Raw genomic sequence first — 27,680 nt, forward strand, 5'->3', positions numbered from 1 at the left:
CCAGCCTCCACCGGGCTTCCCGGCCCGTTCAGTTCTGGCTGCAAAGACCCGCTCCACCCCCCGGGAGAGGGGCTCCACGGCTCCCCAGGTACCTCGGTTGCCTCTGAAAGGGGCGGTTGGGAGGGCTCCTGAAAATCGATTTGTGCAGTCAGCTTGCAGAAAGGGACAGGGTCAAAGGTGGACGGCTTCAGACTGGCCAGAGAGAATAAGGAGACTGAACCCAGGATGGGGAAGGTGAGGACAGGACCCACCCGGATCGTGACTAGGATGCACATACCCAGGGAGGAAGCCGCGACTTTGAAAGAACTGCCGATACGGGGATTCCAGGCGGAGCCGTGTCCAGCTGGGGCACACGGCAGCCATCACCTCTCTGGCAACTCTTTTGTAAGCTCTCCGCAGAACTTTCTGCGCCTTAGGACAAGAAACCCTGACACCGGTTTAGCTCTCACTTTCCCTGAGCAGGCTTACTGAGATTTGAGGTTCTTGTTTCAGTGACAAAGGGGACAATACATTCAGCACGGGACTCCATAGGGTCTGGCAGAGGAATGCTGGGCACTTGGGAAGTCCCCAGATACTGATTTCTTAACTTTTTTGCAGTATCCTGGCTAAAACCTGGCGGGGGCTTGACGATCAGGTGCTGTTCTTCCTTCGTCTGATACAGAAGATGCCTGCAGACAGTAAAAGTATCCTGGCTGCGGAGAGCGAGGAGAGAACCCATGCAGTATGGTGGGGTCCTGGGGAGGGTGGGGTGCCTTGGAATGGAGCAGAGGGGATTTTCAAAACCGCTATCTGGATTAAAGGAAAGGTGAGAGTCACTGTAGGGGTGGGGCTTCCAGATGAGGGCGCTGGGCAGGGGTGTGGGGGAGGAGCGGCATCATGGGAAATATCTCCCAGTGGGTCTTTACGGTGAGTGTGCTTATGCTGTCTAGTAAGAGGCATGGCGCTCACAGAACACGGGAAAGGCTTCTCCTCCCCGCTCACTTCCTCTTGGGCTATGCCCCCTCATGGCTTACCTCTCTTAGACTGAATTCTAGTTCTGCCTGTAACTGCTGCCTGCCCGTGTGTGTGTGTGGGGGGGGGGGGCGGGGGTGTTGCCACCATTGGGGGTTGAGGCTCTCTGGGCTTGGAGCTAAGGGACTCTGAGTTAGTTTCCGGCCTGCTGTGTGACCCCGGGCCAGTGCCTGACCTGTGGGACCTACTCTTGCTATGTGTAAAGTTGAGTCATACGCTTGCTGTTCCTGCCTGAAAGGGATCATGAGTGTGAGAGTCGTCTGTAAACAGTTGACCAGCTTGTGTCTGATGTTTACTGGGATACATGAACCGAGAACACCCAGAACTGCAGGATCCAGTCAGGAATTTGGGTCGTCCCACCGAGTTTCACTGTGGCTGTGAATTTAAATATATGCTAGTCCAAGAGCTGCCATTTTCATGACGTAGAAGCCCAAAGAATTGTTCCCAGTGTTCAGTGTCCCTGCCACAGCAGCTTTTTAGGTGGGGATCTGACACCCAAGGAGTCTTGTGTATCTGTGTCCTCTTCTGATGTCAGATCCCATCAGCTACGCCCTGGTGGAGCGACAGCAATGTACTTCACTGCTCTTCGTCCAGAACCTTCTGGAGCAGGCCGCTGTCTCTCAGCCACCAGCTCCTCCTGTCTTGGGCAGGCATTAGAGCAGCTGAGTCTAGGCCACAGTCAGTCGTGGGTATGACGGGATCTGGCCCCAGGAACTCTGAAGGTCCCAGACGAGAGGGAGGAGAATGGCACGTGCTTCCAGCAGAAGGCCAGCGGGTTACACCCTGTTTTAGGTGGGGACTCACTAGGTATCCCCAGCTCAGGGGAAGCTTTGGAGCCCTGTGATTTGGGCCTTCTTTTATCGCTCAGCCTGGATGTGTTGGCTTCCTGTGGCTGCCTGGTAAGTTCCCACTAACCAAGAGACTTAAGCCCACCTAGATTTATTCTCTCACAGTCCTAGAATTCCCTGTGCCCTTGGAAGGCTTTCAGGAAGGGAACCTGGCTCTGCTAGTCTCAGGGCTGTGTATGTGTAGATATACATAGAGATGTGGCTCCATCTCTGTTCTCTGTGCCTTCTCCTTCTTTTCTTCCTTCTCTCTTTTTTTTAAACTTATTTTTATTTAGATGTATATTCGTGTGTGTGTGTGTGTGTGTGTGTGTGTGTGTGTAGTGTGTGTGAGTGCAGGTGCCTGCGGTCAGAACATCGGACTCCCTGAATCTGGAGTTACAGGTGGTTCTGAGCTGTCCAACATGAATGCTGGAAACCCAGCTCGGCTCATCCAGAGTAGTCAGTGCTCGTGACTGCTGAGCCATTTTCCCAGCCTCTGTGCCTTTATTCATTTGTTTTTTTGTTGTATTTAGACAGTGCTGGGGATCAGACCTAGGACCCTAAGCAAGCACTCTGTTACTGAACTGCGTTCTACATCCCTGTGTGTGTTTGTGTGCAAGTGTGTGCATGTGTTACTAAGGACTGAATCCTGCTTCTCATACATACTGTGAGCAGTCTCATACTGAGCTACATTTCAGATTCTCCTTTGAATTTTATTTTTTTTGCTTTTTCGAGACAGGGTTTCTCTGTGGTTTTGGAACCTGTCCTGGAACTAGTTCTTGTAAACCAGGCTGGTCTCGAACTCACAGAGATCCGCCTGCCTCTGCCTCCCAAGTGCTGGGATTAAAGGCGTGCGCCACCACCGCCCGGCCCCTGAATTTTATTTTTGAAACAAGTTTGTTTCAAGTTTTTTTGCTAAGTTTTTCATGTGGCCTTGAACACTCCTATAGCCATGGGAGGCCATTGCTACCCTCTCGCTTCAGCTTCCCACGTTGGCACCACCAGACCTAACTGTGCCTTCTGTTCTTACCAAGATCTGCATCACTGGATGTAGGGCCCATCGTAAACTTCCAATGGTTTAATCTCAAGCTTGCTAACTTCATCACTGCTTTGAAGTGTGCCTTATGTTCGAGTGTGCATTCTACTTCTGGCTGTCTCTGCCGGAGATCCAGTCCGGCACTGATAGAGTGTCATTCCTAGGTTCCAGGTCACGGGCAGTGCTGTGGAGACATGCTCTCTGGGCAGGAGGAGACAGTACCCTTGGGAACCTCTCAGGAGTCAACACATGTTAAGGCAGAGCCAGAAGAACCACACCCTGAGGGGGCATCACTGGAGGACAGGGCTCTAGGAACTCAGGGCTGGATGCCCCGGAGTCCTGGCTCTAAGGAGAAAGCCCTGTTCCTGCCCAGTGGAGGTAGGAGAAGGGTGAACTTAGTTGGGGAGACATCCTGGGGAGAGTTGAGGGCTTTACTGAGGGAGGGGGAGCCCCAGATTTCTATGTGCATCCTGGCAACCTTCGAGTGGGTGACTGGGGGAGCATCATGGCCTGGGATGCTGGCTGCTCTGAAGACCCTGTCTTCCTGCAGTTCTTCCCTTACCCTGGATTCCTGTACTTTCCCGAGCCGGAAGGACCAGAGAACAGCAGGTGGCTGCAGCTCTCCTCACTGCCTGGTCCCAGGTGAGTGTCCCCTGAGGGTCCCCCAGCCTGCCTGGACAGAGCAGGACTCTTCCTGGTCCTCACATGGTATCAGTTTTTTCTGTGATTGGCACAGCGTGTGACTCCAGAGTGCTGCCTCCCATCCTGAGTGGAGTCAGAACCTCCTGCTGCAGGGCTGCTGGGGCCACCCGAGAGCCCTCGCTCACATTCACACGTGGGCTCACATCAGTCCTGTCCTCTGTCCTGTTCTCTGAGAGATGAGCTTAGGGTGGAGACCATGTGGTGGCCTGAGCTGTGGCCATGTACCCGAAAATGCTGCCTTGTTCCTAACCATCACCTCCCACAGAAGGCCACTCCTGGGTAGCTCTTCTGTCCAGCCTAATCAAAGTGATGAGGTCACTGGGGCAGCAGGTTGAAGGCCTGGCATTGTCATCTTTCTTACCACGCCCACAGCAAACCCTGAATGGTGTTGTTTTCATGTTGTCGCAGATGCCGGTGACCTTTGAGGATGTGGCTCTGTACCTCTCCCGGGAGGAGTGGGGAAGGCTGGACCACACACACCAACATTTCTACAGGGATGGACTACAGGAAAAAAGTGGCCTGGCTTTGGGTAAGGTCTCATCTGCATGGCGCCTTCCGTGGCCACGGGAGTGTTGAAGGCTGCCTGTCGTGGCCTCCCTACCCACCCCTCCACTCCGCTCCCCTTTCCTCTCTTCTTTACCTGGACAGCACTGCCCTGCAGAACCTTCCACACAGGTGGAGATGTCTGCGTCAGTCCTAGGATGGTGACCACAAGCAAAGGGCCTGCTGGATTCTAGAAACACGATAGGAGGGATTAATTTTAAACTTTATTTGATCAGCTCAGATTGGAGTTTGGACAGCCAGAGTATTGGGAGTGATGGCTCACAGCAGTCAGGAGTCAGGAGGCAGAGGCAAAGGCTAGGGGATTGATGCTTCCATATGGAGTTCAGGCCTGCCAGGGCTAAGCAGTGACACTTATCTCAAAGGGGATTTAAAAAGAGACATCAGCCAGGCTGGTTGGTGGCTGCGGCACCGCACAGTGTGGACTCGCTGCATTGTCACAAGTGCCGCCGCATCCCGTCACAGAGTCCCAGCTTCAGACATTGCCTCTCTTCCGCATGTGCCGTCAGCCACCCTCACAGGTCCTTAAGCTAGAAGCATTGCCGCTGCTTCAGAGAACCTATGGGGCAAGATGGCTCCTCCAGGGTAGGGAGGGCTCGCATCTAAGTCCAGGCTTTTGATTCCTCAGTTCCAAACCGATCTTGACAGAAGTTGATATCTTCAGTTCTTCATTGTCATTGATCAATTATGTAGCTACCTCAAGTTTACTGGTTACAGTGGAATCCCTGAGCTTAAGCAGTGTATGTGCGTGTGTGCGTGTGTGTGTGTGTGCGCGCGTGTGTGTGCGCGCGTGTGTGTGCGTGTGAGAGAGAGAGAACCAGAGATTAGCCTGAGAGACAGAGAGAGAACCAGAGGTTAGCCTGAGAGAGAGAACCAGAGGTTAGCCTGAGAGAGAACCAGAGGTTAGCCTGAGAGAGAACCAGAGGTTAGCCTGAGAGAGAGAGAACCAGAGGTTAGCCTGAGAGAGAAAGAGAGAGAGAACGAGAGGTTAGCCTGAGAGAGAGAGAGAACCAGAGGTTAGCCTGAGAGAGAAAGAGAGAGAGAACCAGAGGTTAGCCTGAGAGAGAACCAGAGGTTAGCCTGAGAGAGAGAGAACCAGAGGTTAGCCTGAGAGAGAAAGAGAGAGAGAACCAGAGGTTAGCCTGAGAGAGAGAACCAGAGGTTAGCCTGAGAGAGAGAACCAGAGGTTAGCCTGAGAGAGAGAGAACCAGAGGTTAGCCTGAGAGAGAGAGAACCAGAGGTTAGCCTGAGAGAGAGAGAACCAGAGGTTAGCCTGAGAGAGAGAACCAGAGGTTAGCCTGAGAGAGAACCAGAGGTTAGCCTGAGAGAGAGAGAACCAGAGGTTAGCCTGAGAGAGAGAGAACCAGAGGTTAGCCTGAGAGAGAGAGAACCAGAGGTTAGCCTGAGAGAGAGAGAACCAGAGGTTAGCCTGAGAGAGAGAGAACCAGAGGTTAGCCTGAGAGAGAGAGAACCAGAGGTTAGCCTGAGAGAGAGAACCAGAGGTTAGCCTGAGAGAGAGAGAACCAGAGGTTAGCCTGAGAGAGAGAGAACCAGAGGTTAGCCTGAGAGAGAGAGAACCAGAGGTTAGCCTGAGAGAGAGAACCAGAGGTTAGCCTGAGAGAGAGAACCAGAGGTTAGCCTGAGAGAGAACCAGAGGTTAGCCTGAGAGAGAGAGAACCAGAGGTTAGCCTGAGAGAGAGAGAACCAGAGGTTAGCCTGAGAGAGAGAGAACCAGAGGTTAGCCTGAGAGAGAGAGAACCAGAGGTTAGCCTGAGAGAGAGAACCAGAGGTTAGCCTTGAGTGTTGCTATTTCAGTGCTGTCCACTTTGATTTTTGATTTATTTTTCAAGACGCTTTCTCTGTGTAGCTCTGGCTGTCCTGGAAGTCACTCTGTAGACCAGTCTGGCCTTGAACTTAAAGATCTGCCTGCTTTTGTCTCCCGAGGGCTGGGATTAAAGGAGTGTGTCACCACTGCCTGGCTCACTTTGATTTTTTTGAGGGAGGGTCTTTGTCTTTCTTTCTTTCTTTTTTTTAATTTATTTGTTTATCATATATACACTTTCCAGAAGAGGGCACCAGATCTCATTACAGATAGTTGTGAGCCACCATATGGTTGCTGACTGGGAATTGAACTCAGGATCTCTAGAAGAGCAGCCAGTGCTCTTAACCTCGGAGCCATCTCTCTAGCCCTAGAGAGTGTCTTTCTTTGGTCTGGAACTCACCAAGTTGTTTAAGCCTGATAGCCATTGAGCTCCAGGTATCCAGACACCATCATTAGGACCACAAGCTTTTGCCACTGTGGCTTTTAATGTGGTTGCTAAGGATGGAACTTGGATCCTCACACAGGCTTAGCTGGAGGCCCCGTGGCCTTGGCAGTTCTATTGATGACTTGGATGGAGGCCCTGAGATCCATTCTGGGCACATCACCCACCCCACTCACGCCTGTAATTATCTCAGGTTTGCTCACTACCATTGTTAGCATTGCCCAGGGCCCAGACCAACAAGTCCCAGCAAACCCTGGACATCAGAGGGAGCTTAAGACTCAAGCGGGCCCTAACTAATGACCTAACAAATTCCTGTCCTCCACTGAGGTATGGGAGTCACAGCCCTCTGCTCTTACTGACTATACCAAACTCCTCAAGGACACAACAGTGTGTCCCTGGTAGCAAGCCACACAGGAAAGCACCTTACCACTCAGCCACACAGGCAAGCACCCTGTCACCCAGCCACACAGGCAAGTACCTTACCACGCAGCCATACTCCAGCCCTTCTAAAAGAATAAATGTATTTATTTATCCATTTGTTTAAATTTTGTTATGAGACAGGGTCTCTTATAGTGCAGGGTAGCCTTGAACTCGTTATGTAGCTGAGGATGGCCTTAAACTCCTAACCTTCCTTTCTCCACCTCGCGCCACTAAACCTGTGTAGTTTTGGATGGCCTTGAGCTCAGGCCCTCCCTCAGCCTCCTAGGGGCCAGCATCTGTGCCTGGCTCTAAAGGGAAATTGTGAGTGCCTTTTGTTTTGCCTTAGGTTTCCAAGGCTCTTGTTCCCCCTTTTTCCTCACAGTCCAGTGGGGCTGGAGACGGGTATGATGGGAGAAATGTGGTTTGGGGGTGATTCTACGACTGGACAGAAGCACATTTCTCTTTCTGGACAGGGTTTCCGTTTAGCAGACCTTTCTGGGTCCCCCAAATTCAGGGGAAGGGCGAGGTGGCAAGTTCCAGCAGACCAACAGGAGCTGAGGAGAGGCGAGGCCTTGGCTCAGGTGAGGGCCTTAGCAAATGCCTTCCTGGATTTGGGGCTCCCCCTTGTGGGTGTGGATGCAGGACTTTCCAGATCTCTCTACTGCTGGAGGGTGGCTCTTGTCTTGAGGGGTTCCATGGCTTCCCCTTGCCTTTTCCTGACTCCCAGAATCTAGCTCCCGGGTTTTTAGCTCTGCCTTCCCATCTCGCGGGCTCTCCAGAAGGTTGTTCCCAGCTGGCAGTCCTGTCTTTTTACAGGAGCTGTGGAAATGGGGAAGTTGGTACCAACCCTAGCCATGGCAGCCCTAGGGGATGAGAAACCCTTAAGGACCAGGGCCAGGTGGGCTCCAGGGGAAGAGCCACGGTGTGGTCAGCAAGTGGCTAGTGGCCTGGATGCAAAGATGACCAGAGACGCTGGAGAAGCCAGGCAACCAAAGCCATCCCCACCCAACACATATCCTCTCAAGACCCCAAAGGACGGCGGTCCAGAGAAGCCCAGTGAGGAGAAGGGTGTCCTGGAAAGTGGCGAGGAGGGTCTGGTCCCTGACGGTGAAACAGGCAAGAAGATGTACACGTGCACACAATGCGGCAAGGGCTTCAGCTGGCACTCGCACCTGGTGACGCACCGGCGCACGCACACCGGTGAGAAGCCCTATACATGCACCGACTGCGGCAAGCGCTTCGGCCGCAGCTCACACCTCATCCAGCATCAGATCATCCACACGGGCGAGAAGCCCTACACCTGCCCCTCATGTTGGAAGAGCTTCAGCCACCACTCCACACTGATCCAACACCAACGTATCCACACCGGTGAGAAACCCTACGTGTGCGACCACTGTGCCAAGCGCTTCACCCGCCGCTCGGACCTAGTCACACACCAGGGCACGCACACCGGCGCCAAGCCGCACAAGTGCCCTATCTGCGGCAAATGCTTCACTCAGAGCTCTGCTCTGGTGACACACCAGCGCACCCACACCGGCATCAAGCCCTACCCGTGCCCAGAGTGCGGCAAGTGCTTCAGCCAGCGCTCCAACCTCATTGCGCACAATCGCACACACACGGGCGAGAAGCCATACCACTGCCTTGACTGCGGCAAGAGCTTCAGCCATAGCTCGCACCTCACTGCCCACCAGCGCACCCACCGCGGTGTGCGGCCCTATTCCTGCCCACTCTGTGGCAAGAGCTTCAGCCGCCGCTCCAACCTGCACCGGCATGAGAAGATCCACACGACCGGACCCAAGGCTCTAGCCATGCTCATGCTGGGGGCGGCAGCGGCAGGGGCGCTCACTGCACCCCCATCTGCTCCCACTTAGAAGCTAAAGAGCGAGCAAGCAGTGAGAACACCCAGGGAAGCTGGGTCAGTCCTCGCTGGTGCTAGGACACTGCGTCCTCGCCAGTAGGATGGACAAGGGTGAGGGCGGGAAGCTGTAAGGTGCCAGTGCTGGCACCAGGTGGGACATGGTGATGGGAGAAGGGAAAGCACTCTAGCTGCAGATTAAAGGCCCTGGATTTCAAGCTGTGGCCTGTCGCTCTATCTGCCCGGTTCTTGAGCCTATCTCCGAGTATCGGCAGCTCTTGGTTCTCTCAGGTGTCACTGAGTCACCACTTTTGCCCTGGGAAGCCTCTCGTGCCTAACCTTGTCTCGGATCAGGGACCATTTGTCAGAGCTTTGGAGCCTGTCCTGGAACTAGCTCTTGTAGACCAGGCTGGCTTCGAACTCATAGAGATCCGCCTGCCTCTGCCTCCCGAGTGCTGGGATTAAAGGCGTGTGCCACCACCGCCCTGCCATTGGAACATTTTTTAGGAAATTAGTTTTTGTGGTTGTTGTTGGTGTCTGTATATGTGTATGCGTGGGGTGCGTACGTGCCACGTTGCACCTGTGGAAGTCCAAGGACAGCTTTTACAATTGGTTCTCTACCATGTGGGCTCCAGATATGGAACTCAAGTTGTCAAGCTTGGTTGGCAGTAGATGTGTTTTCCTGCTAAGACATCTGATTTTGTTTTTCGAGACCAGGTTTCATGTAGGGTAGCTGGGAACAATCTTTGTTACCGATGCTCCTTTCCTCTACCTCCTAGGTACTTAGATCATAGGTGCAAACCACCCAGCTCATCTTGGGACCATAGGTCTGTAAACAAAGGCTCTGAGTTCGGCTTCCCAGCTGGAAGACAGCCAGTCACTTCTGAAAGTGGAGCCGGGGAAAGGGGGTCCCTTCAACTTGCATCATGTCACAAGGGACCTTGGCTCTCACTGAGCCCTATCCTCTCCTTTGGCTTTCTTTCTTTTAAAAAAATATTTATTTATTATGTATATAATATTCTGTCTGTGTGTATGCCTGTAGAGCAGAAGAGGGCACCAGACCTCATTACAGATGGTTGTGAGCCATCATGTGGTTGCTGGGAATTGAACTCAGGACTTTTGGAAGAACAAGCAATGCTCTTAACCTCTGAGCCATCTCTCCAGCCCTCCTTTGGCTTTCATGTCGGGAACCTGGAGCAGGGAAACTCCTGTCTACTGAATTGGATCACCTTCCTCGAGCTCCTGGCTATTCTGTGGGTATCTCTTCCATCCGCTTATGCTGGGGCCTGCCAGGGAAACCAAGAAGTCCTCACCAGGGACCACTCTCCCCTCTCATGCCTTCTGCAGCTACTACCAACCCTGCTGCTCACTTCCTTGGGATGTGCCATTTATAATGTGTGGTACCTTCCCATTTGGCTTTGAAGAAAAGTTCTGATTCTTAACCCCTGTGGCATCCATTCCATTTGCTCCTTTCAGAACCCAGGGCCCAGCCTTATCCTGCACTGTGGCTCAGCTGCCACGAGAACACTCAGCTCTGATACCCAGAGAGGCCTCAGGGAACCGCATGCTGTCTGCCTCTCTGGGTGGTGCCTACCTTCTAAGGGAAACAGTTCTGTAGCTTGAATAGGATACAGAGAATAGTAACAATGGCTGCCCAGGCTTGGACAGAGCCAGCGGATCTGTTGTGTGTGTTGTCTACGTTACCTCTACTCTCTGGCAGGGTTTGCTGCCTCGGTTTTGTTTGTTTTGTCTGTTTCACGTGCATTGGTGTTTTGTCCGCACGTCTGTCTGTTTTGTTTGTTTAGACAGTGTCTTACTGTGTAGCCCTGGCTATCCTGAACCTTGCTTAGGAGACAGAGGCAGGCCGATCTCTGAGCTCAAGGCCAGCCTGGTCTACAGAGCAAGTTCCAGGACAGCCAGAGCTACACAGAGAAACCCTGTCTCAAACAAAGGTTTTATTTAGACAGGATCTCAGCTACCTGAAGCTGACCTGAAACTCACTGTGTAGTTAGGGATGACACTAACCACTGGCTCTGCCCACAAATTGCAGGATTACAGATGTGCTCTGTCTACCACACCTGGCTAGAGGGCCCTTTGTCAGAGGCCAGAAAGACGGACTGCTCTAATCTTTCCTCTCTCTTGTCTGTGGACAAATGTTGCTCAGCCAGCGATGGGATGTCTCTGTGTGGCTCAGAGTGAGGGGCTGAGGGGGCTCCCACCTGTGAGGTGAGCTTCTCTCCTAGGACCCTTTAATGAAGGCCAGGGACTGCTTGCAAAGACTTGTGGGAATCCACTGGACCTTAGCGTACTGGCTCACTTGCATGATGGCTATTGTTGGCTGTGATTTCAGTTCCTCAGGCCGGATGCCTGGTGCACTGGGGGGACAGGAAGCAAGTGCGTTCAGAAAAGAGTGGCTCAGCGGTTAAGAGCACTGCCTGCTCTTCCAGAGGTTCTGAGTTCAATTCCCAGCAACCACATGGTGTAATGAGATCTGGTGCCCTCTTCTGGACTGCAGGCATACATGCAGAAAGAATACTGTATGCATAATAAATAATTTAAAAGAAAAGAGTGGCACCTTGGGAGCTGATGATTTGGTGGGTGGTGGGGTGTCACGAGAAGGTAGGAAGCCTGACGAGGGTCTTGATATCTGAGGGCTCATGCCACAGCTGAACGCCTAGTATACTAGTGTGCTACTGAGAAGAGCGAGGACAGCGAACACATTTCCTTCTGAGCTTCCTGCACCATGGCTCAGGGTCCTGATGGAAGAAGAGTCGGGTAGAGGTGGAGGCCTGTGGATGCAGCTCTGGGCTAGGACTCCCTAGAGCTCTTTACGGGGTCAGGAGTCTGACTACGACTTTTCCACACCAGAAACCCTCTCCCTCCCTGTCCTCAGCCAGTCAGTTGCCAGGGAGATAGACGCCAGGAAAACCAACCAATCACCGTCGACGCTAGTCCAAGCGGCGCGCTATCGAGCCACGCTGTCGTCCAGGCAACCGTTCTGGTTACTGTTCCTAAGTGGTCCTGTTTTCCAGTCTTTCAGTCTTCATGCTCCACCCTCAGAAGAACCAAAGACTGCTCACTGACTCCTATCAGCTGCCTCACCTCACCGGGGCTCTTAGGGCTGTGACCCTGGCTTGCCTGAAACTCTCTCTAGATCAGGCTGGACTAGAACGTGTAGCGATCTCTCCTCTCTGCCTTTCACATGATGGGATTATAGGTGTATACCACTAGGCCCAGCTTTTATTTATTTACTCTTTTGATTCAGATAAGTAAATTTTGTCTTCATACGGTTTGTGCTTAATTCTGTACGTGTATATTCATATTAAAGTTTGACATGTAAAAACTAGTAAACTTTTTAGCACAGTAAAAAAAAAACCCAGCTGATTATAGAAATATATATTTGCTCGGTGTTGGTGGCACACGCCTTTAATCCCAGCACTTGGGAGGCAGAGGCAGGCAGACCTCTGAGTTTGAGGCCAGCCTGGTCTACAGAACAAGGTTCAGGCCAGCCAGGGCTGCACAGAGAAAACTTGTCTTGAAAACAACCAAAAATTTTGTTGTTGTTGTTGTTGTTTTTTGAGACAAGGTTTCTCTGTGTAGCTTTAGAACCTGTCCCAGAACTTGCTCACAGAGATCCACCTGCCTATGCCTCTGGAATGCTGGGATTAAAGGCCTGCACCATCACTGCCCTGCTCAATTGTTTTATGTGTATTTATCAAGTGTGGGACTTTTCTCCCCTTCTTCCCTTCCTCCCTTCCTTCCTTCCTCCCTCCATCCCTCCCTCCCTCCCTCCCTCTCTTTCTCTTTCTTCTTTTTGGGGACAGGGTCTCTCTACATAGTCCTGGCTGTCCTGGAACTCACTATGTAGACCAGGCTGGCTTTGAATTCAGAGATTCACCTTCCTCTGTCTACCAAGAGTTGGGATCAAACACAACCACACTTGGCAGCATTTTCTTTTTTATGCGTATGAATATTTATCTTTATGCATTTCAGCATACCAGGTGCATGGCTGGTGCCCGTGGGGGCCAGAAGAGGGCGTCAGAGCCCTGGAACTGGAGTTACAGACAGTTGTGAGCTAATGTGTGGGTGCTGGGAATTGAACCCGGATCCTCTGGAAAAGCAGCTAGTTCCCCCCAAGACTGAGCTGTCTCTCTAACTCTGGAAACAGTTTCTGTTTGCTGTACAGACATAACCAGCAGCACAAAGTGGAATAGAATGAAGCCTGTCTACTCTGGCAGAGTCAGCTCCAAGGAAGGGAAAGAGGCTGTCAGCTAGCTGCTATACTAACCAGTGGACTGCTTCAAAACCAGCTCACAGGTGATGCCCAGCAAAATTCATTAAAAATAGCACGTTTGGGGGGCTGGAGAGATGGCTCAGAGGTTAAGAGCACTGATTGCTCTTCCAGAGGTCCTGAGTTCAATTCCCAGCAACCACATGGTGGCTCACAACCATCTATAATGAGATCTGGTGCCCTCTTCTGGCATACAAACATACATGGAAGGAATGTTGTATACATAATAAATAAATAAATCTTTAAAAAAAATAGCACGTTTGTCAGGTGGTGGCACTCCTTTAATCTCAGTACTCGGGGGCAAAGACCAGGCAGATCTCTGTGAGTTCAAGGCCAGCCTGGTCTACAGAGTGAGTTCCAGGACAGCCAGTGCTACACAGAGAAACTCTGACACAAAAACCCAAACCAAACAAACATAAAATAGCATATTCATTAAAATATAGCATATTGAAATAATAAATGCACTGGGCATGTGGCACACACCTTCAATCCCAGCCCTTGGCCAGCCTGGTCTACATAGCAAGTTCCAGGCCATCCAAGACTACAAAGAAGATCCTGTCTTAAAAAAAAAAAACAAAAAACTTTTGAAACCTTAAAACAACAATCATACAATGACAAACCCACAACACCACCACCAAAACCAAACGTGCTGACTTGACCTTGGCCTCTAGCTGTAGTCTGTGGATCAATATATTTGCTGAGCCAGTGTAAATAAACACACCAGGACGTTCTTAATTTCTTCTTATGCATGGCACAGAGAGAGGGTTCTTTCAGTGGTTGCCATTGCATTTTTTGCCTGTGTGTTTGTTCGTGAGAAGTCAACCTCGGGTGTCATTTTTTTGAGATAGGGTCTCTTACTGGGACTGGAGCTTGCTGTGTTTCCAGCTTTATAGACTGAGCTCTCCGGCTGGAGAGATGGCTCAGTGGTTAAGAGCACTGTCTGCTCTTCCAGAGGTCCTGAGTTCAATTCCCAGCAACCACATGGTGAATCACAACCATCTGTAATGAGATCTGGCGCCCTCCTCTGGCGTGTGGGCAGAATGTTGTATGCATAATAAATAAATAAATCTTAAAAAATTATTAAATTAAAAAAAAAGTAGACTGAGCTCTCTCTCCAACCCTGAATTCTTTTTTTTGTTTTTGTGTTTTTTTATTTTGTTTTGTTTTTGTTTTTTTGAGACAGGTTTTTTTCTGTGTAGCCCTGGCTGTCCTGGAACTTGCTCTGTAGACCAGGCTGGCCTCTACCTCAGAGATTTGCACGTCTCTGCCTCCTGAGTGCTGGGGCTAAAGGTGTGTGCCACCACCGCCTGGCCTCTGAATTCTGTTTTTCAAAACCCCAAGGCATTGTACATCTCTCTGTTAATGTAGCTCACATTCTTATGAGCCACCAAGGCCTCCTTAAGGCAGAGACGACTGATATTATTGTACTTCATTTTATCTCCAGCCATTCGAATTGTATTTGTTCAAGGTGAATGTTCCCAGTGGCTGGGTTATTCACATCGTGATCTGACCCTTTATGGTCCTGTATCCTTATCTATTTGAACAATATTCACTTAGGTGGAAGGCCAATGAAAGGCAATGTTATGAACCTACAGAATGATGTGGAAACAGGAATCTGGGAGCCTGGAAGTGAAGGAGCCCAGAAGAGATAGGCACCAGGGTCCCTCTTGCCTCAAGAAATCTCCTACAGAATTGCTAATCCCCCGACCTGCCCGTGAATTTGCTTTTATAATTTTTTTTTCTGTGAGGCTCTCTGGTTTTGTCTCTCTGTAGTTCAGAGGATGACTTTTCTCCTTCCACCACGTGGGCCCCGGGGATGGAGCACAGGCTGTCAGTTGTCTTTACCTGGAAAGTCATCTCACAGGGTCTTGCTCTGGAGGTTTCACAAGCCCAGTCCCTCTTTGTGGTGGACAGTGAAGGACCAGACCATGGGACTTTACATTTTTCTCCACAAATCCACATTTTGGGCAGGCAGACTGTTCTCATCACCATCTCTTAGTTTTCTGGCCCTGGAGATTCTAATGTTGGAGAATAAAAACCCAAAACGGTTGCACGGGCCAGGAACTAAGCTGAGACTTAAAAACACAGAAACAAACAGAGACTGAGTCACACAGAGAGAGACAGACGGAGACACGGCCACTCTTGATACAAGAGTGCCAATGCCACTTTATTATGCTCAGGGGCACCTGATATAGAAATCCCTAGCCACGCCCAGCTCTGGGGATCTCTCAGCTGCAGACTCATCAGAACCCACTCCCCTGCCATCAAGGTCTTGTGCTCAGAGCAGCTGCAGGCAAAGAAAGTCAAGGGCCGGGATCTATAGCTCCCAACACTGGAGATTCTGCTATCTGTGGTGTGGGGCTGGGCATGGGCTCTGGGCTATGTGAGGGCTAAAGAAGATACTGTGTCTGCGCCTGCCCATGAGTAAACACTAAAAGTTATCAGCTTGTGGTTTGCCACTGACTTTGGGTCCTCTGCCTCTGGGACATCTCCCTCTAGATCCTGATTCTGTTCTGGACTCTAGTTCTAGATTCTGTCAAGCTGATTTTTGGAGTATTTTGGAAGTTGGATTATTTTGAATTCCAGAAGGGCTGACCAGTCGCTGGCAGTATAAAATCAGACCCTGTTTGCTTCTCAGAACTCCTTTTCAAAAAGCCGTCCAAAAACTAAGTCAGGTGACACAAGACCTCTAGAACAACGTTACTTCTCAGCATCTACTCAGTCCTGAAGCCGGGCTGCTGGCCCTGAAGCTGCGGGACAGCGTGGCCGACACTGCCATCTTGTGGCCACACACGAGGAGCCGCTGCAGCCTGAGGAACCCGTGAGACCGGCTCCCACCAATGTGACTTCTTGGGGTTGGGGGTACTGCCCGCGGCCCCTCAGTGGCTTCTTTATACTGGAGTGCTCGCTGCCACTAGGGTGTGTAGTAATATGGGGCAGCGGGCTATTTTCCCGGCACCCGGCCGCCCCCACGGCTAGCTTATGCCCCGAAATAATTACACGGAAACTGTATTCTTTTAAACACTGCTTTGGCCCATTCCTATCTAGCCTCTTCTAGGCTAATTCTCACATATTAATTTAGCCCATTTCTAATCATCTGTGTAGCGCCCCTAGGTGCGCTTACCGGGAAGATTCTAGCCTAAGTCCATCCTGGGTCAGAGCTTCATAGCGTGCGTCTTCCCTGGAGCAGGTAGCATGGCGTCTCTCTCTAGCGTCTGCTCTGGAGAGGAGAGCTGTGGAGTCTGACCTCACTTCCTCTTCCTCCCAGCGTTCTGTTCTGTTTACTCCACCCACCTAAGGGTGAGCCTATCCAATGGGCCTAGCAGTTTCTTTATTGCTTAGCCAATGAAATCAACAGATTGATATGACACTCCCACATCAAGGGTGAGTTCTATTCTTTGCAATTTTTGCTTTCGATTGATGGAAAACAAAATGAAAAAGAAAACAACCAACACTACCTTTTGAACAGCCGTTGTTTTGTGTGACCTCTGCAAAAAGTCCTGGGGTGGAATTGGCTTTCAAAAAACGGAGACGGAGCCGGGCGGTGGTGGCGCACGCCTTTAATCCCAGCACTCGGGAGGCAGAGGCAGGCGGATCTCTGTGAGTTCGAGACCAGCCTGGTCTACAAGAGCTAGTTCCAGGACAGGACAGGCTCCAAAACCACAGAGAAACCCTGTCTCGAAAAAAACCAAAAAAAAAAAAAAAAAAACCAAAAAAAAAAAAAAAACGGAGACGGGAGATGAATGATGTGTGGATCCAGCAGAGCCAGCATCTGGAAGGAGGGTGAGAGATAGGGCTTTGTTCCGGGTTTGGACTTTTGTGAGTGACCACCGGATGGAGTGGAAGGGTTCACATGTAACTCTCTCAAGCGGATGCACCCGGACACCGCATCGCGGAGCAATAAATCGTGCTTGGGAGTCGGTAAGGGCTCTGGAGCTGTGGCAGGCAAGGCAGTGGTATGATCTCTGGATTAGGAGGGAGCGGGTGATTCAGAACTCTCCTCAGTTGGCTGGACAGGAGGAGCTAGGGTTGACCTTTAGGCTTTTGGCTGCAGTGCAGCCTAGAGGACTGAGCTGGAACCCAGGGACATTTAGGACAAGATAGGAGGTAGGTATAAGGTCTGCTGGACAGACTAGTTGTAACTATCGAGCCGCTGAACCTGTTTTGAGGGGCTTTGAGCTCTTCTAATGGATCTGAGGACTTGAGTCTCTGCACCTTCCAGATTTTGACTGCCAGTTTTGCAGGGACCCTGAGCCCAGAAACTGTACTAAGATTTTTTAGCATCTTGGGCCTGTGCCAGGCTGGGATTTAAAAGCTTGCCTGTTAGCCGGGCGGTGGTGGCGCATGCCTTTAATCCCAGCATTCGGGAGGCAGAGGCAGGCGGATCTTTGTGAGTTCGAGGCCAGCCTGGTCTACAAAGGGAGTTCCAGAACAGGCTCCAAAGCTACAGAGAAACCCTATCTGGAAAAATAAATAAATAAATAAATGCTTGCCTATTCCTCCTGGGCCATCTGTTGTTGGAGAGATAGGTTCAGTGACACAGGATTGCCCCTTCTAAGCTTTCCTACTCGCCCTACCCCGGGTCTTCTAAGATTTAGAAGATGCGATACTCAAATGGGTTGGGTCATCAGACTCATGTTTCTGAGAATTAGCCAGCCCGGGCCTCCAGCGGGAACTGGCATGCCATCCTGCCTTTGGGGAACCATCAAAGTTGCTAAGGAGGGCCAGAGTGAGAGTTTGTGGCAAGCTCCAAGGCGAAGGCTGAGGACGTGCTGGTGGCTCCGGTCGTGTGTGTGTGTGTGTGTGTGTGTGTGTGTGTGTGCGCGTGTGTGCATGTGTGAATCAGGCAGCCTTGGGCTCCACTTATGAGACTGCATCATTTACCTGGGGATCTGTGCCACATCCATGGCTGTCTCGCCTGTGTGGCAAAATGCCACAGGTGGTGGCCGTCTCAAAATGAGAGGCTTGTGCTTCCTGGAGCTTGGCCCCCAGCGGCTCCCTGGCAGTCTGCTCGAGTTGAGGTGCCTGATTAGCCTCAATGACCTCGTTCACTTTGTTCCTGGCGATGGTTTCTTGCATTGACTCTGCTATCCTTTTCTTCTGTTCTACTTTTCTCTTGACAAAAACTTAATCTGTTCAAGGAACCAGAAAACATTTCCAAGGGCTCCTTGAATACAGAGGGACTGATGCGTCAGAGCCCTCCCTTGATTCAGGCCATTAATGTTATGATTAAGAGTCCGGCTCGCTCTCTGGGGGAATTTATGGATACCCTAGAACAGAAAGGGCTCATGATGGGTGAATTATGAAGGAAAATGTATGGAATGGCAAGAGTAACCATTTATGGAGAGGCTAGCCAGAATGAGAAACCCCTGGTGCATTTTAGATAGGGAAGAAAGGCAGGCTATTCTTGACAATATGAAGCCAGCCATTCAATATTGGAGCAAACCCTGGGGGTGGAATCCTAAAGAATGGTGTTTGGGTTACCTTGGTTACCTTGACGGCAGATATGATTTAGGGCCATGAAAAAGCGCAGTTAATTAGTGGTGTGAGACGAATTTCAAAGAAAAGCTCTGCCCACCTGGCCCTGACCGCAAGACTTGCTGAGAATAATCAACTGCTTGTAATCATTTTTCTATGTAAGCTTTTATGTCTGCCAACTTCCTGATGCTTGAATTTTAGTAAAATTGCAGCAGATTCAAATCTTTTTAGAGTTGTGTCTGTCATTCGCAGAATCCTGGGTTCTCCAAAGCCTCCACCCTGCTTTCCTTCGGTCTTCAATCTCCAAGAGAGTCAGTCCGCGGCAGATCTGCTTTATGGAATAAGCAACATTCTCTTTTCTCAAGCCAGCTTCTGTTGTCGCTGAAACTGAGCTCACACTACGGACCATCTACTGGTGGCAGTGGGGTGGGGAATGGGAGCAGGGGGTACCTGGAAGTCCTGCTTGGAAGCAGCCAGGGGAATCTGAGCTGGAAGCTGTGGAAGCCTGGATACCTGTTTCATCTTTCAGGATAACACAGGCAGCTCAGATGACAGGAAGCAATCGTAGACTCACTACCTATGGAGAGCCAGAGGTCCTAGGCTCTGCACAAAGACCCTGAAACCCTTGAGGAAGGTGGCTAGCCTTCAAGTCATACAAGTTACATATGATCAAGCAACACTGTGATCAGGCTTGGAGGGCACGAATGAATCAGGGCTTCTCCACAACACACATGAGAAGCCCAGCTCCCCTAAACTACAGCTCAGGGGCTCTTCCCATCCAGAGCTGTCTGTCCTTCTGATGGACACCACAGGGCGTCTTCAGTCCTCACCTTACTTGACTTTTGGGGGGGCACAGGTACACCTGCCCTCACACACGCACACACAACTTACAAGGTATAGGATAGAGTAAAAAGGATTCACTTAAATACACTTTTTTGGTCTCGGTGTAAATAAAATACCTCTGCAGTGGATGGCACTGTTTGTGTCTAGAAAGGAGATGCAGGTGAGGGGGACTAAGAGGAGATTTCGCTGTAAGCACTTTACATTTGGAAGCTTGCACATAAATTATCAAATTATCAATGCAGAGGAAAAATGTCAAAAGATGGACCGCTCACTGTGGGTGGTATGTGGGCTGATGGTCCTGGATGCTCTAAGAAAGCAGGCTGAGCAAGCCATGAAGAGCAAGCCTGTAAGCAGTATCCTCCATGGCTTCTGCATCAGCTCCTGCCTCCAGGTTCCTGCTCTATTTGAGTTCCTGTCCTGACTTCCCTCAGCAATGGAGTGTGGCCTGAGAATTCTAAGCTGGAATAAGTCTTTCCTCCCAAGGTCGTTTAAGGTTGTGGTGTTTTATAACAGTCACAGAAAACCTAAGACAGTGTTTAATGGGGTAGTTTAGATTTTCCAAGTTGAAAAGGAGATAGTCATAGCCACACACCAAAGCAAAAACACTTAATTTTATTTTATTATTTGTTTGTTTGTTTATTGGTAGACGGGGCTTCTCTGTGTAGTCCTGGCTGTCCTCAAACTCAGAGCCCACCTGCCTCAACCTCCCAAGTGCTGGGCTTAGCGGTGTGCACCACCACCCTGGTTCTTGTTTTTTTTTTTTTTTTTTGAGACAGGGTTTCTTCTGTGGTTTTTAGAGCCTGCCATGGAACTAGCTCTTGTAGACCAGGCTGGTCTCGAACTCACAGAGATCCGCCTGCCTCTGCCTCCCGAGTGCTGGGATTAAAGGCGTGCGCCACCACCGCCCGGCTTCCACCCTGGTTCTTAATGTTCTCTTGTTACAGTTCTTTCTATTTCTTGTCACTGTGTTACCAGTTCAGCCTTTACTACTCCAACTAGCCAAGACCACTCAAGAGTTTCCCTGGGACTAATATAGCAACACCAGGAGAGATGACACTAGTATCTCCCAGTCTGCTGTGCACCCAATGGGTCTGCTTATATGCCGTGGGGAGGGGTGTTTGGACAATCACAGCCTTGTCTTTTAGCAATCAATCACAACAGAGAGAAGTGCTCCCTATGTAGCCTTGGTGGACGGGGCTTCAGGCTTATCTAGAATTCAGAGGCTGGCAAGAACTGACGCCTGTCTCAAACAGCCCTAGGGGAGGCTCCTCAGCTTTTATCTACGTGTCCACTGAGTGGGCGTTCCAGATAGCTGGTCACTCCGGCTGGCTGTGTGACTAACAATCCTTTTGCTCAAGGCGACGGGGGCTACAAGGGAGAGTCCAACGGTTTGTCACAGGGAGTCAAACTGCCCTTGTCTATTTATAGAAAAATAAACATCAAAGATGTTTACAAGGTAAAGCTAACTCACCATTAACATCAATATTGCAACAATGCAGGGGTCCAGGCAGAGGTGGGCCTCCAGCTCAATGTCCCCAGGCATCAGGACTTCTGCTCCTGAGCTCAGTACAGATGGAAATGCCGGTAGGTGGGAGGGGGATGGTGCCCAGGATGGAGGCTCCGCTCTAATTAGATTCCATTTTCCAGGAAGCTCCGAGATCTCCCAAGGACCTGATTTAGGATAAGTGCGACCCAGAAGGCGAAAATGAGACTTCGCCAAAGCCTAGGGTTTCCCAGATTGGCCAGCCGTGGGAATTCTCCCTGTTGATTGGCCAGCCACCTCTGACAAGCGGCGCTCGAGATGGTGAGAGTGCGAACGCTGGTCGTCGCGCAGGCGCCTGCTAGCTTCCCAGCGATCTCCGCGCGGACTTCCGGCTCCCGGAGCTGGTGGGGAACCTCCGAGCACCTGGCATCTCGGGGCCGTGTGCCCTGGGGGCGGGACCGGAGCGTCGTGGCGCGCGGTCGGGCTCCTGCGGATTCGGCGCCCGAGTCGCAGGCCGGAGGGGACGCGCTCCTCTGGGCAGCGCGGCCGCGGGCGGCCCCTTGCTCTCCGGGTCCCCGTCGCTCTCGCCAGGCTGCTAGGACCGTCCCCTTTTCCCACGTCCTGCCGAGCGACCCTGGTGAGTCCGGGCCCTCTCCGAGGACATCTCCTCGGTCCCTGGAGGATGAGGCAGAAGGCTCTACAGGAGAAGCGTAAATAAAGTGCTTGTAGTAGTGGAGAATTGGAAATCGCCCGGATGCATCAATCGGGTTGGTTCGGAAACTGCAGCACCCCCGTCTACTAATGAAGAAACGTTGCTAATTGAAAAACACAAAATCCAAAGTGGTATGCGCATAAGATTCATTTATGTAAAGCACACATAAAGCACTTGTCGATTTTGAAGCTAACAATTTTCAGCAAAAGCACAGGGAACAATGCGGACCGTTATATATGAGATTGTTAGTGAATCAAAAGAAACATGTCTTGGTATATTAACATTCCCTTCTCGTTTTTTAAATTATGATGCTCATGCTAGTTAGACTGTTGAGACAAAAAAGGGCAAAAATTCAAATTACACTTTTGAGAATATTGTGAAGCAGTAGCAACATAAAATACAAATACATGCCATACACTCATATATAGTTGTGAATGAATGATGTCCATGAGGTATATGATACCACCCTGTATCTGGAGTAAGAAGATTCTGGAATTTGTAAGATTTGTAAGTTGGTTTTTTTTTTTATGATTATGTTGTCTTGATTGTTTGCCTACATGCATGCAGGGTTTGAGAAGGCCAATAGAGGGCGACAGATACCCTGTGATTAAAATGAACGATTTTGAGCCTCCGAGCTGGTGCTGGGAATTTAACCTGCGCCTCTGCAGGAGAAACACAGACTCTTAACCACTGAGCCATCTCTCCAGCCCTGTAGATTTGTGAGTTTTCAAATTTGAGAAAAATGACAGTGTGGTCTATCAGTGAAGGGACTCAAGACAACATTCATAATTAAACACAAATAATTGTAACTTTTTGAGACAGTTTTGCTCTATATCCCATACTGGTCTCTAACTTTGGGCGCTCTGGCTTTGTTCCTTACAGTTCTGGAATTCCAGATATATATCACCATGCATGTACCACTACATCCAGTGAAATTTTACGGCCTTTATGATGAAAAACATACCTTAAGAGTAGCTCAGTGACACTGGGTGGTGGTGGCACAGGCTTTAATCTCAGCACTTAGGAGGCAGAGGCAGGATCTCTGTGAGTTCAAGGCCAGTCTGGTCTAAAAAGTGAGTTCCAGGACAGCCAGGACTGTTACATAGAGAAAATAGAGAAACCCTATCTTGAAATGCCACCCTCTTCCCCAACCGAAAGAAAGGAAGAAAAGCTCAGTGATTGAAGCTTTTTCTTTAGATTTTAGTTATTTTATGTGTATGAGTGTTTTACTAGCATAGATGTGTGTATGTCATCGGCAGAAGTCAGAAAGGGGGGTTGGGTCACCAAGAACTGGAGTTACAGTGAATTGTGAGCCACTACGTAGGTGCTGGGAGGAGCAGAACCTGGGTCCTCTGAAAGAGCAACAAATGCTCTTAACTTCTGAGCTCTCTCTTTGGCCCTCAATGATTTACATACACACACACCAGGATATCCTGTATCCAGGGCTAGCTTCAGACTTCACGTAGCTGAAGACGAGCGAGTGCTGGGATTGCAGGTCTGTACCATCCCACCCAGTTTATAGTAGTGCTGGGCAACCAGTGTAACAACTGAGCCACAGCCACAGTGGGCTCAGGGAATCAATCTCCAGACTGCATAGACATACTTAATTCTGCTACTAAGCTTGAACAGTTACTATAAATGAAAATACAAATATGCTCATAGCAGCAGAAGTGCTTCCAGATGAGTGAGGTTAGGTTCTTGCAGCCCAGATTTGGGGTGTCAGATGTAGTGATAAAGGACTGTGGGTCTGATAGAGACAGTGAAGCCTAAAGAGCTTTAGGGGTACAAAAGGCTAAGGTGCCAGATCCCTAGACTTTGTTGGCATATTCCACTCTTCCTCAAATACTGTTCTTCTGCTCTTTCTGTAGGCATATGTGTCCTGATGCCGGCCCAGCTGTCACCGAGAGCCCCTCTGGGAGACTGAAAGGGTCGGCTCTGGAGCCCCAGGCTAGGGTCGACTTAGGCCAGGGAATGGCATCCTTCCGGGAGCTCCAAGACCGTGCTCCTGGGGAGGAAGAAGGACTTCTGATTGTGAAGGTGGAAGATTGCTCTTGGGAGCAGGAACCTGCCCAGCAGGTGGACAGCGAGGATTCAGAAGCGTGCCGTCAGCGCTTCCGTCAGTTCTGCTACCAGGATGTGGCTGGCCCGCAGGAAGCCTTCAGCCAGCTCTGGAAGCTCTGCTGCCGCTGGCTGCGGCCAGAGCTGCACAGCAAGGAGCAGATCCTGGAATTGCTGGTGCTGGAGCAGTTCCTGGCTGTGCTGCCAGGGGAGATCCAAGCCCAGGTGCAGAGACGGCAACTTGGGAGTGGCAAGGAAGCTGTCGCTTTGGTGGAGGACATACAGAATCAGTCGTTGAAAGCCAGGCCACAGGTGAAGGGTCCTTTCCATGTCTAGGAGCCTGAAGAGTTGAGGCCATCTTCATTGAGACAAATCTCTAGAGGGACAGGGAAACACTGAGTCCAGGGAAGTACACACACACACATCACACACACACACACACACACACACACACACACACACACACACACACACACTCCCGGGACGCTTTTCTGAAAGACAAGTCTTAAGTCAAGGGTACCCTGGGGTCTTGAGTCCTTGATGTTGGGAGCCTCTGGGGATATGCTAATGATCAGCTAGGGTGTGGGATTCTGCCTTGGCAGGAGGACCACCCTCCCCCACACCACACCCACCTTCCTCCTTTGCTAAGTATCTATAACTTTAGCCTTTTAGGGATTGTTTCTTGCCTCTTGATCAGGAAGTGTCACATTCTTCTCTGGTCTTTTCTGGGTCTTCATTTAATCTCTTGCCCCACCCAACCCTCAGGTTCCTAATGGGTGTGTCTCCTACCTCCTCCCATCCCCCCACCCCCAGTCTGGTCTGTGCTAATGGGCTTATTGCTGTTACAACACAGGATGAACCCTCTGAAGTGGAGCCTAAGGCAGCAGGCCAGGCACTCCAAACTCCACAGCCTCCCCAGAAGCAGCTCCCTGCACCCCAAGTGCAGCACAGCCATGGTGAGTAAGACTCTTTGATCAGCAGTGTGGCTACACAGGGCCTAGGTTTCTTCTCTACAATTGCCCTGAGGGTCACAGGCACAGGGAAGCCCAGTCACATGAGCACGCGTGTGCATGCATTTGGTGTGTACATGTGCAAGTGTCGATGAAGCCGTCAGTCTCGGCCCTTGACCTGTATGAAGCTCTGTTCTTTGCCTTCAGCCGAGCTTCCTGTTCTTAAAGAAGGACAGACAGGAGAGACGATGGATGTCTCCTTTGCCTCCGCAGTGCCTGTGAGTTAGCAGTCCCTTTGTTCCCTCAGAGGACTTGGTGCAGGTGAACATATAATTTGACCCCTCCTGTCCCCATTCACAGCTGCCTGGGAGACCTCAGCTGAGTCATATCTCCCCATTCCAAAAACCTGTGGCATCAGGAGACATCCCTTTCTATTTTTCCCAAGAAGAATGGGGCTCCCTGGACCCTGCTCAGAGGGATCTCTTCTGGGACATAAAGAGAGAGAACTCCCGGAATGCTGCTCTCGGTAAGCAGATCTATGGGGCCCTCTTTCTGCTGTGATCCTGGCTTTTCTTCCCACCCTTGCCTAACCAGGTTCTAAAGCTAGCCTTTTCTGAGTTTCCGCAACAGTCTCCTGTGATGCTGAAGTGACGCGTCTCTGTGGGTTTTGTGACCAGCTGACCAGTGTTCTCTGTGCCAGCGCCATGCTGAGGGCACCACGCTGAGGGTGCCATGCTGAGGGCTTGGAAGGGCATTTTCTTGTCAGTCTGGTGCATAGGAATGTTTGTCCCCAGACAGCAATCTGAGATCCAATGAGGTTGATGGGTCTTGTCAGCCACAGACATGCTAAAACCAAAACAAAAGCAAGCTAGCTGCACCCCAGTATTTGAACTCACTCTTTCTCAGCATCTTACTTATGTGGCAGCACTGTGAGTGGGTTGGGGTTCCTCCCTGACCAAGGCTGCTGTGTATTGTGTCTGCAACGCTGGAGCCTAAGGAATGAGGGGTCGCACTAGCTACACACGCTGGTGCCTTCAGTTTACAGGCAGGGAATGAGCCCTTGGCTTCAGCTGTGGTGAGTGACACTGGCCACAGGTGGGGAACAGGCAGAGGGTCTTTGTAACAGCAGTTGCTTCTATGGAAGGATCAGCTCAGCGGCTCCCTAAGGCTACCTCGAGCTGTTCTTTTGCTGCCCTTTTATCATCTTCCCATTAAAAAATGGACTTTTAGCCGGGCGCTGTGGTGCGTGCCTTTAATCCCAGCACTCGGGAGGCAGAGGCAGGCGGATCTTTGTGAGTTCGAGGCCAGCCTGGTCTACAAGAGCTAGTTCCAGGACAGGCTCCAAAGCCACAGAGAAACCCTATCTCGAAAAACTAAAAATAAAATAAAAAATAATAATAAAATGGACTTTTAAAATAAAATTACATTTTAATATTTTTATTTTGTGTGCAGTACAGAGAGGTGCATGTGTGGACGTCAGAGGACGGCTTTCTGTAGTTGTTCCTTCCTTTCTCAATGTAGGTTCTGGGGGGGACAAAGCTCAGGCTTGGTGGTTAGGCTTGACAGCAGGTGACTGTATTCATTCAGCCATCTTGCTCGCCCATATGGTCGTTTTGTAGGACAGAAGTCTGGGCTGCAGCAGCCTGAATTTCAAAACTTCCCATCCTAGAGTCAAGGGACACTAAAGAGGCTTCTCCCCACCTTGCAGGTTTGGGATCCAAAAGCCAGAACAAGAGATCTCCAGAGGAGGCTGTGACAACAATGTCGGGACAGACTAACTGTGAAGTGACTATGTCCTGCAATCCCGAGGAGGCTGACACCGAGGGCTGGGAGACCAAGAACCCACCGAGGACAGCCGTGGGCCCGCTGGTGGTGGCGCATCGGGGGCGGCCGCCCACGCGCAGGCGCCAGTTTCGGGATTTAGTGACTGAGAAGCCGCACAGCTGCGGGCAGTGCGGGAAGCGCTTCCGCTGGGGCTCAGACCTAGCCCGGCACCAGCGAACACACACTGGTGAGAAGCCACACAAATGTCCTGAATGCGACAAGAGCTTCCGCAGCTCTTCGGACCTGGTGCGTCACCAGGGCGTGCACACGGGCGAGAAGCCCTTCTCCTGTTCTGAGTGTGGCAAGAGCTTCAGCCGGAGCGCCTACCTGGCAGACCACCAGCGCATCCACACAGGGGAGAAGCCCTTCGGCTGCAGCGAGTGCGGGAAGAGCTTCTCATTGCGCTCCTACCTGCTGGACCACCAGCGTGTGCACACGGGCGAGCGGCCTTTTGGCTGTGGCGAGTGTGACAAGAGCTTCAAGCAGCGTGCACACCTCATCGCGCACCAAAGCCTACATTCCAAGACGGACCTACTCGGGTGAGTCGCCAGTGGGACCTGAGCAGTCCAGCGAGGTGGACACTCCCTGTGATTCTCCCGGTCTCTCTTTGTTCGTCTTGGAGAATTCTTCTCTTGCCTGTGACCACTGCCAGCCTATGGAAGGGACCCAAGGCCTCTGTATTCTGAACTGGCCTGCCTGCTCCCGGGATCTGCCTCCTGTCTCTCCCCTTCCTGCTCTGAATTTCTCTTCCACTTGTTGCCTGGAGTTTCACAGTTTCTAGGTGGTGTGAGGCCTCCCAGACAGGACCTAGGGTTTCTCCCCAGGACCCTCCGGGCTTCCTTGGCTGGAGGCTCTGTTTCTGTCTACTTGTGCCTTCCTGTGGGGACTGGCCTCCATCCTCAGGGGACTGCTTGGCTTTGGCAAGGACCATGGGCCCATACCAATGAGAATTTAGGTCCTGGGTTCAGTCTCAGCAGCTTCCTGGCCTTCACCCCCCACACTCCCCCACTTCCAACCTGTTTTCTGCCCCAACCCCAGGAAGCGCCTAGCTGTCGTGCTGTGAGCCCTGAGACACTGCCCTGCAGGTCTGGACATTAGTGGAGGTGGTGGCTGTAGCAGCAGTCTGGCTCTGGAGAACACCCGTTCCTCCAGATGTGCGGCCTTTGTCGTACGTACATTAGCACTCTGTCAGTCAGCACTTTGTAGCTGACACCTGAGCACTGTATTCATGTTTTTAGTCTGCATTGTGTGCAGACTGACGTTAACAGGTCAGCATAGACCCTCCAAAAGGGCTCAGCCCGGTGGGCTTCAGAAGGGTTTGAATAAACATGGACCTTTGCCTTGAGGCTGTCATTTTTTAGCTGT

General features: G+C 51.0%; 1 protein-coding gene across 1 annotated transcript; it reads left to right on the forward strand.

The window, feature by feature from the left end:
* LOC142831649 (uncharacterized) lies at positions 1-27,668 on the forward strand. The gene is made up of 14 exons (XM_075941853.1): positions 1-88; positions 598-721; positions 3,039-3,252; positions 3,425-3,516; positions 3,985-4,105; positions 7,295-7,402; positions 7,638-8,690; positions 21,079-21,481; positions 23,352-23,853; positions 24,395-24,497; positions 24,699-24,769; positions 24,852-25,017; positions 26,200-26,854; positions 27,354-27,668. The coding sequence occupies exons 2-14, from the start codon at positions 665-667 to the stop codon at positions 27,376-27,378; spliced, it is 3,570 nt and encodes a 1,189-aa protein (XP_075797968.1). The 5' UTR covers positions 1-88; positions 598-664; the 3' UTR covers positions 27,379-27,668.
* Positions 27,669-27,680: the final 12 nt, after the last annotated feature.

Source organism: Microtus pennsylvanicus, chromosome 11 (assembly GCF_037038515.1).
Source record: "Microtus pennsylvanicus isolate mMicPen1 chromosome 11, mMicPen1.hap1, whole genome shotgun sequence".
Classification (NCBI taxonomy): Eukaryota; Metazoa; Chordata; class Mammalia; order Rodentia; family Cricetidae; genus Microtus; species Microtus pennsylvanicus.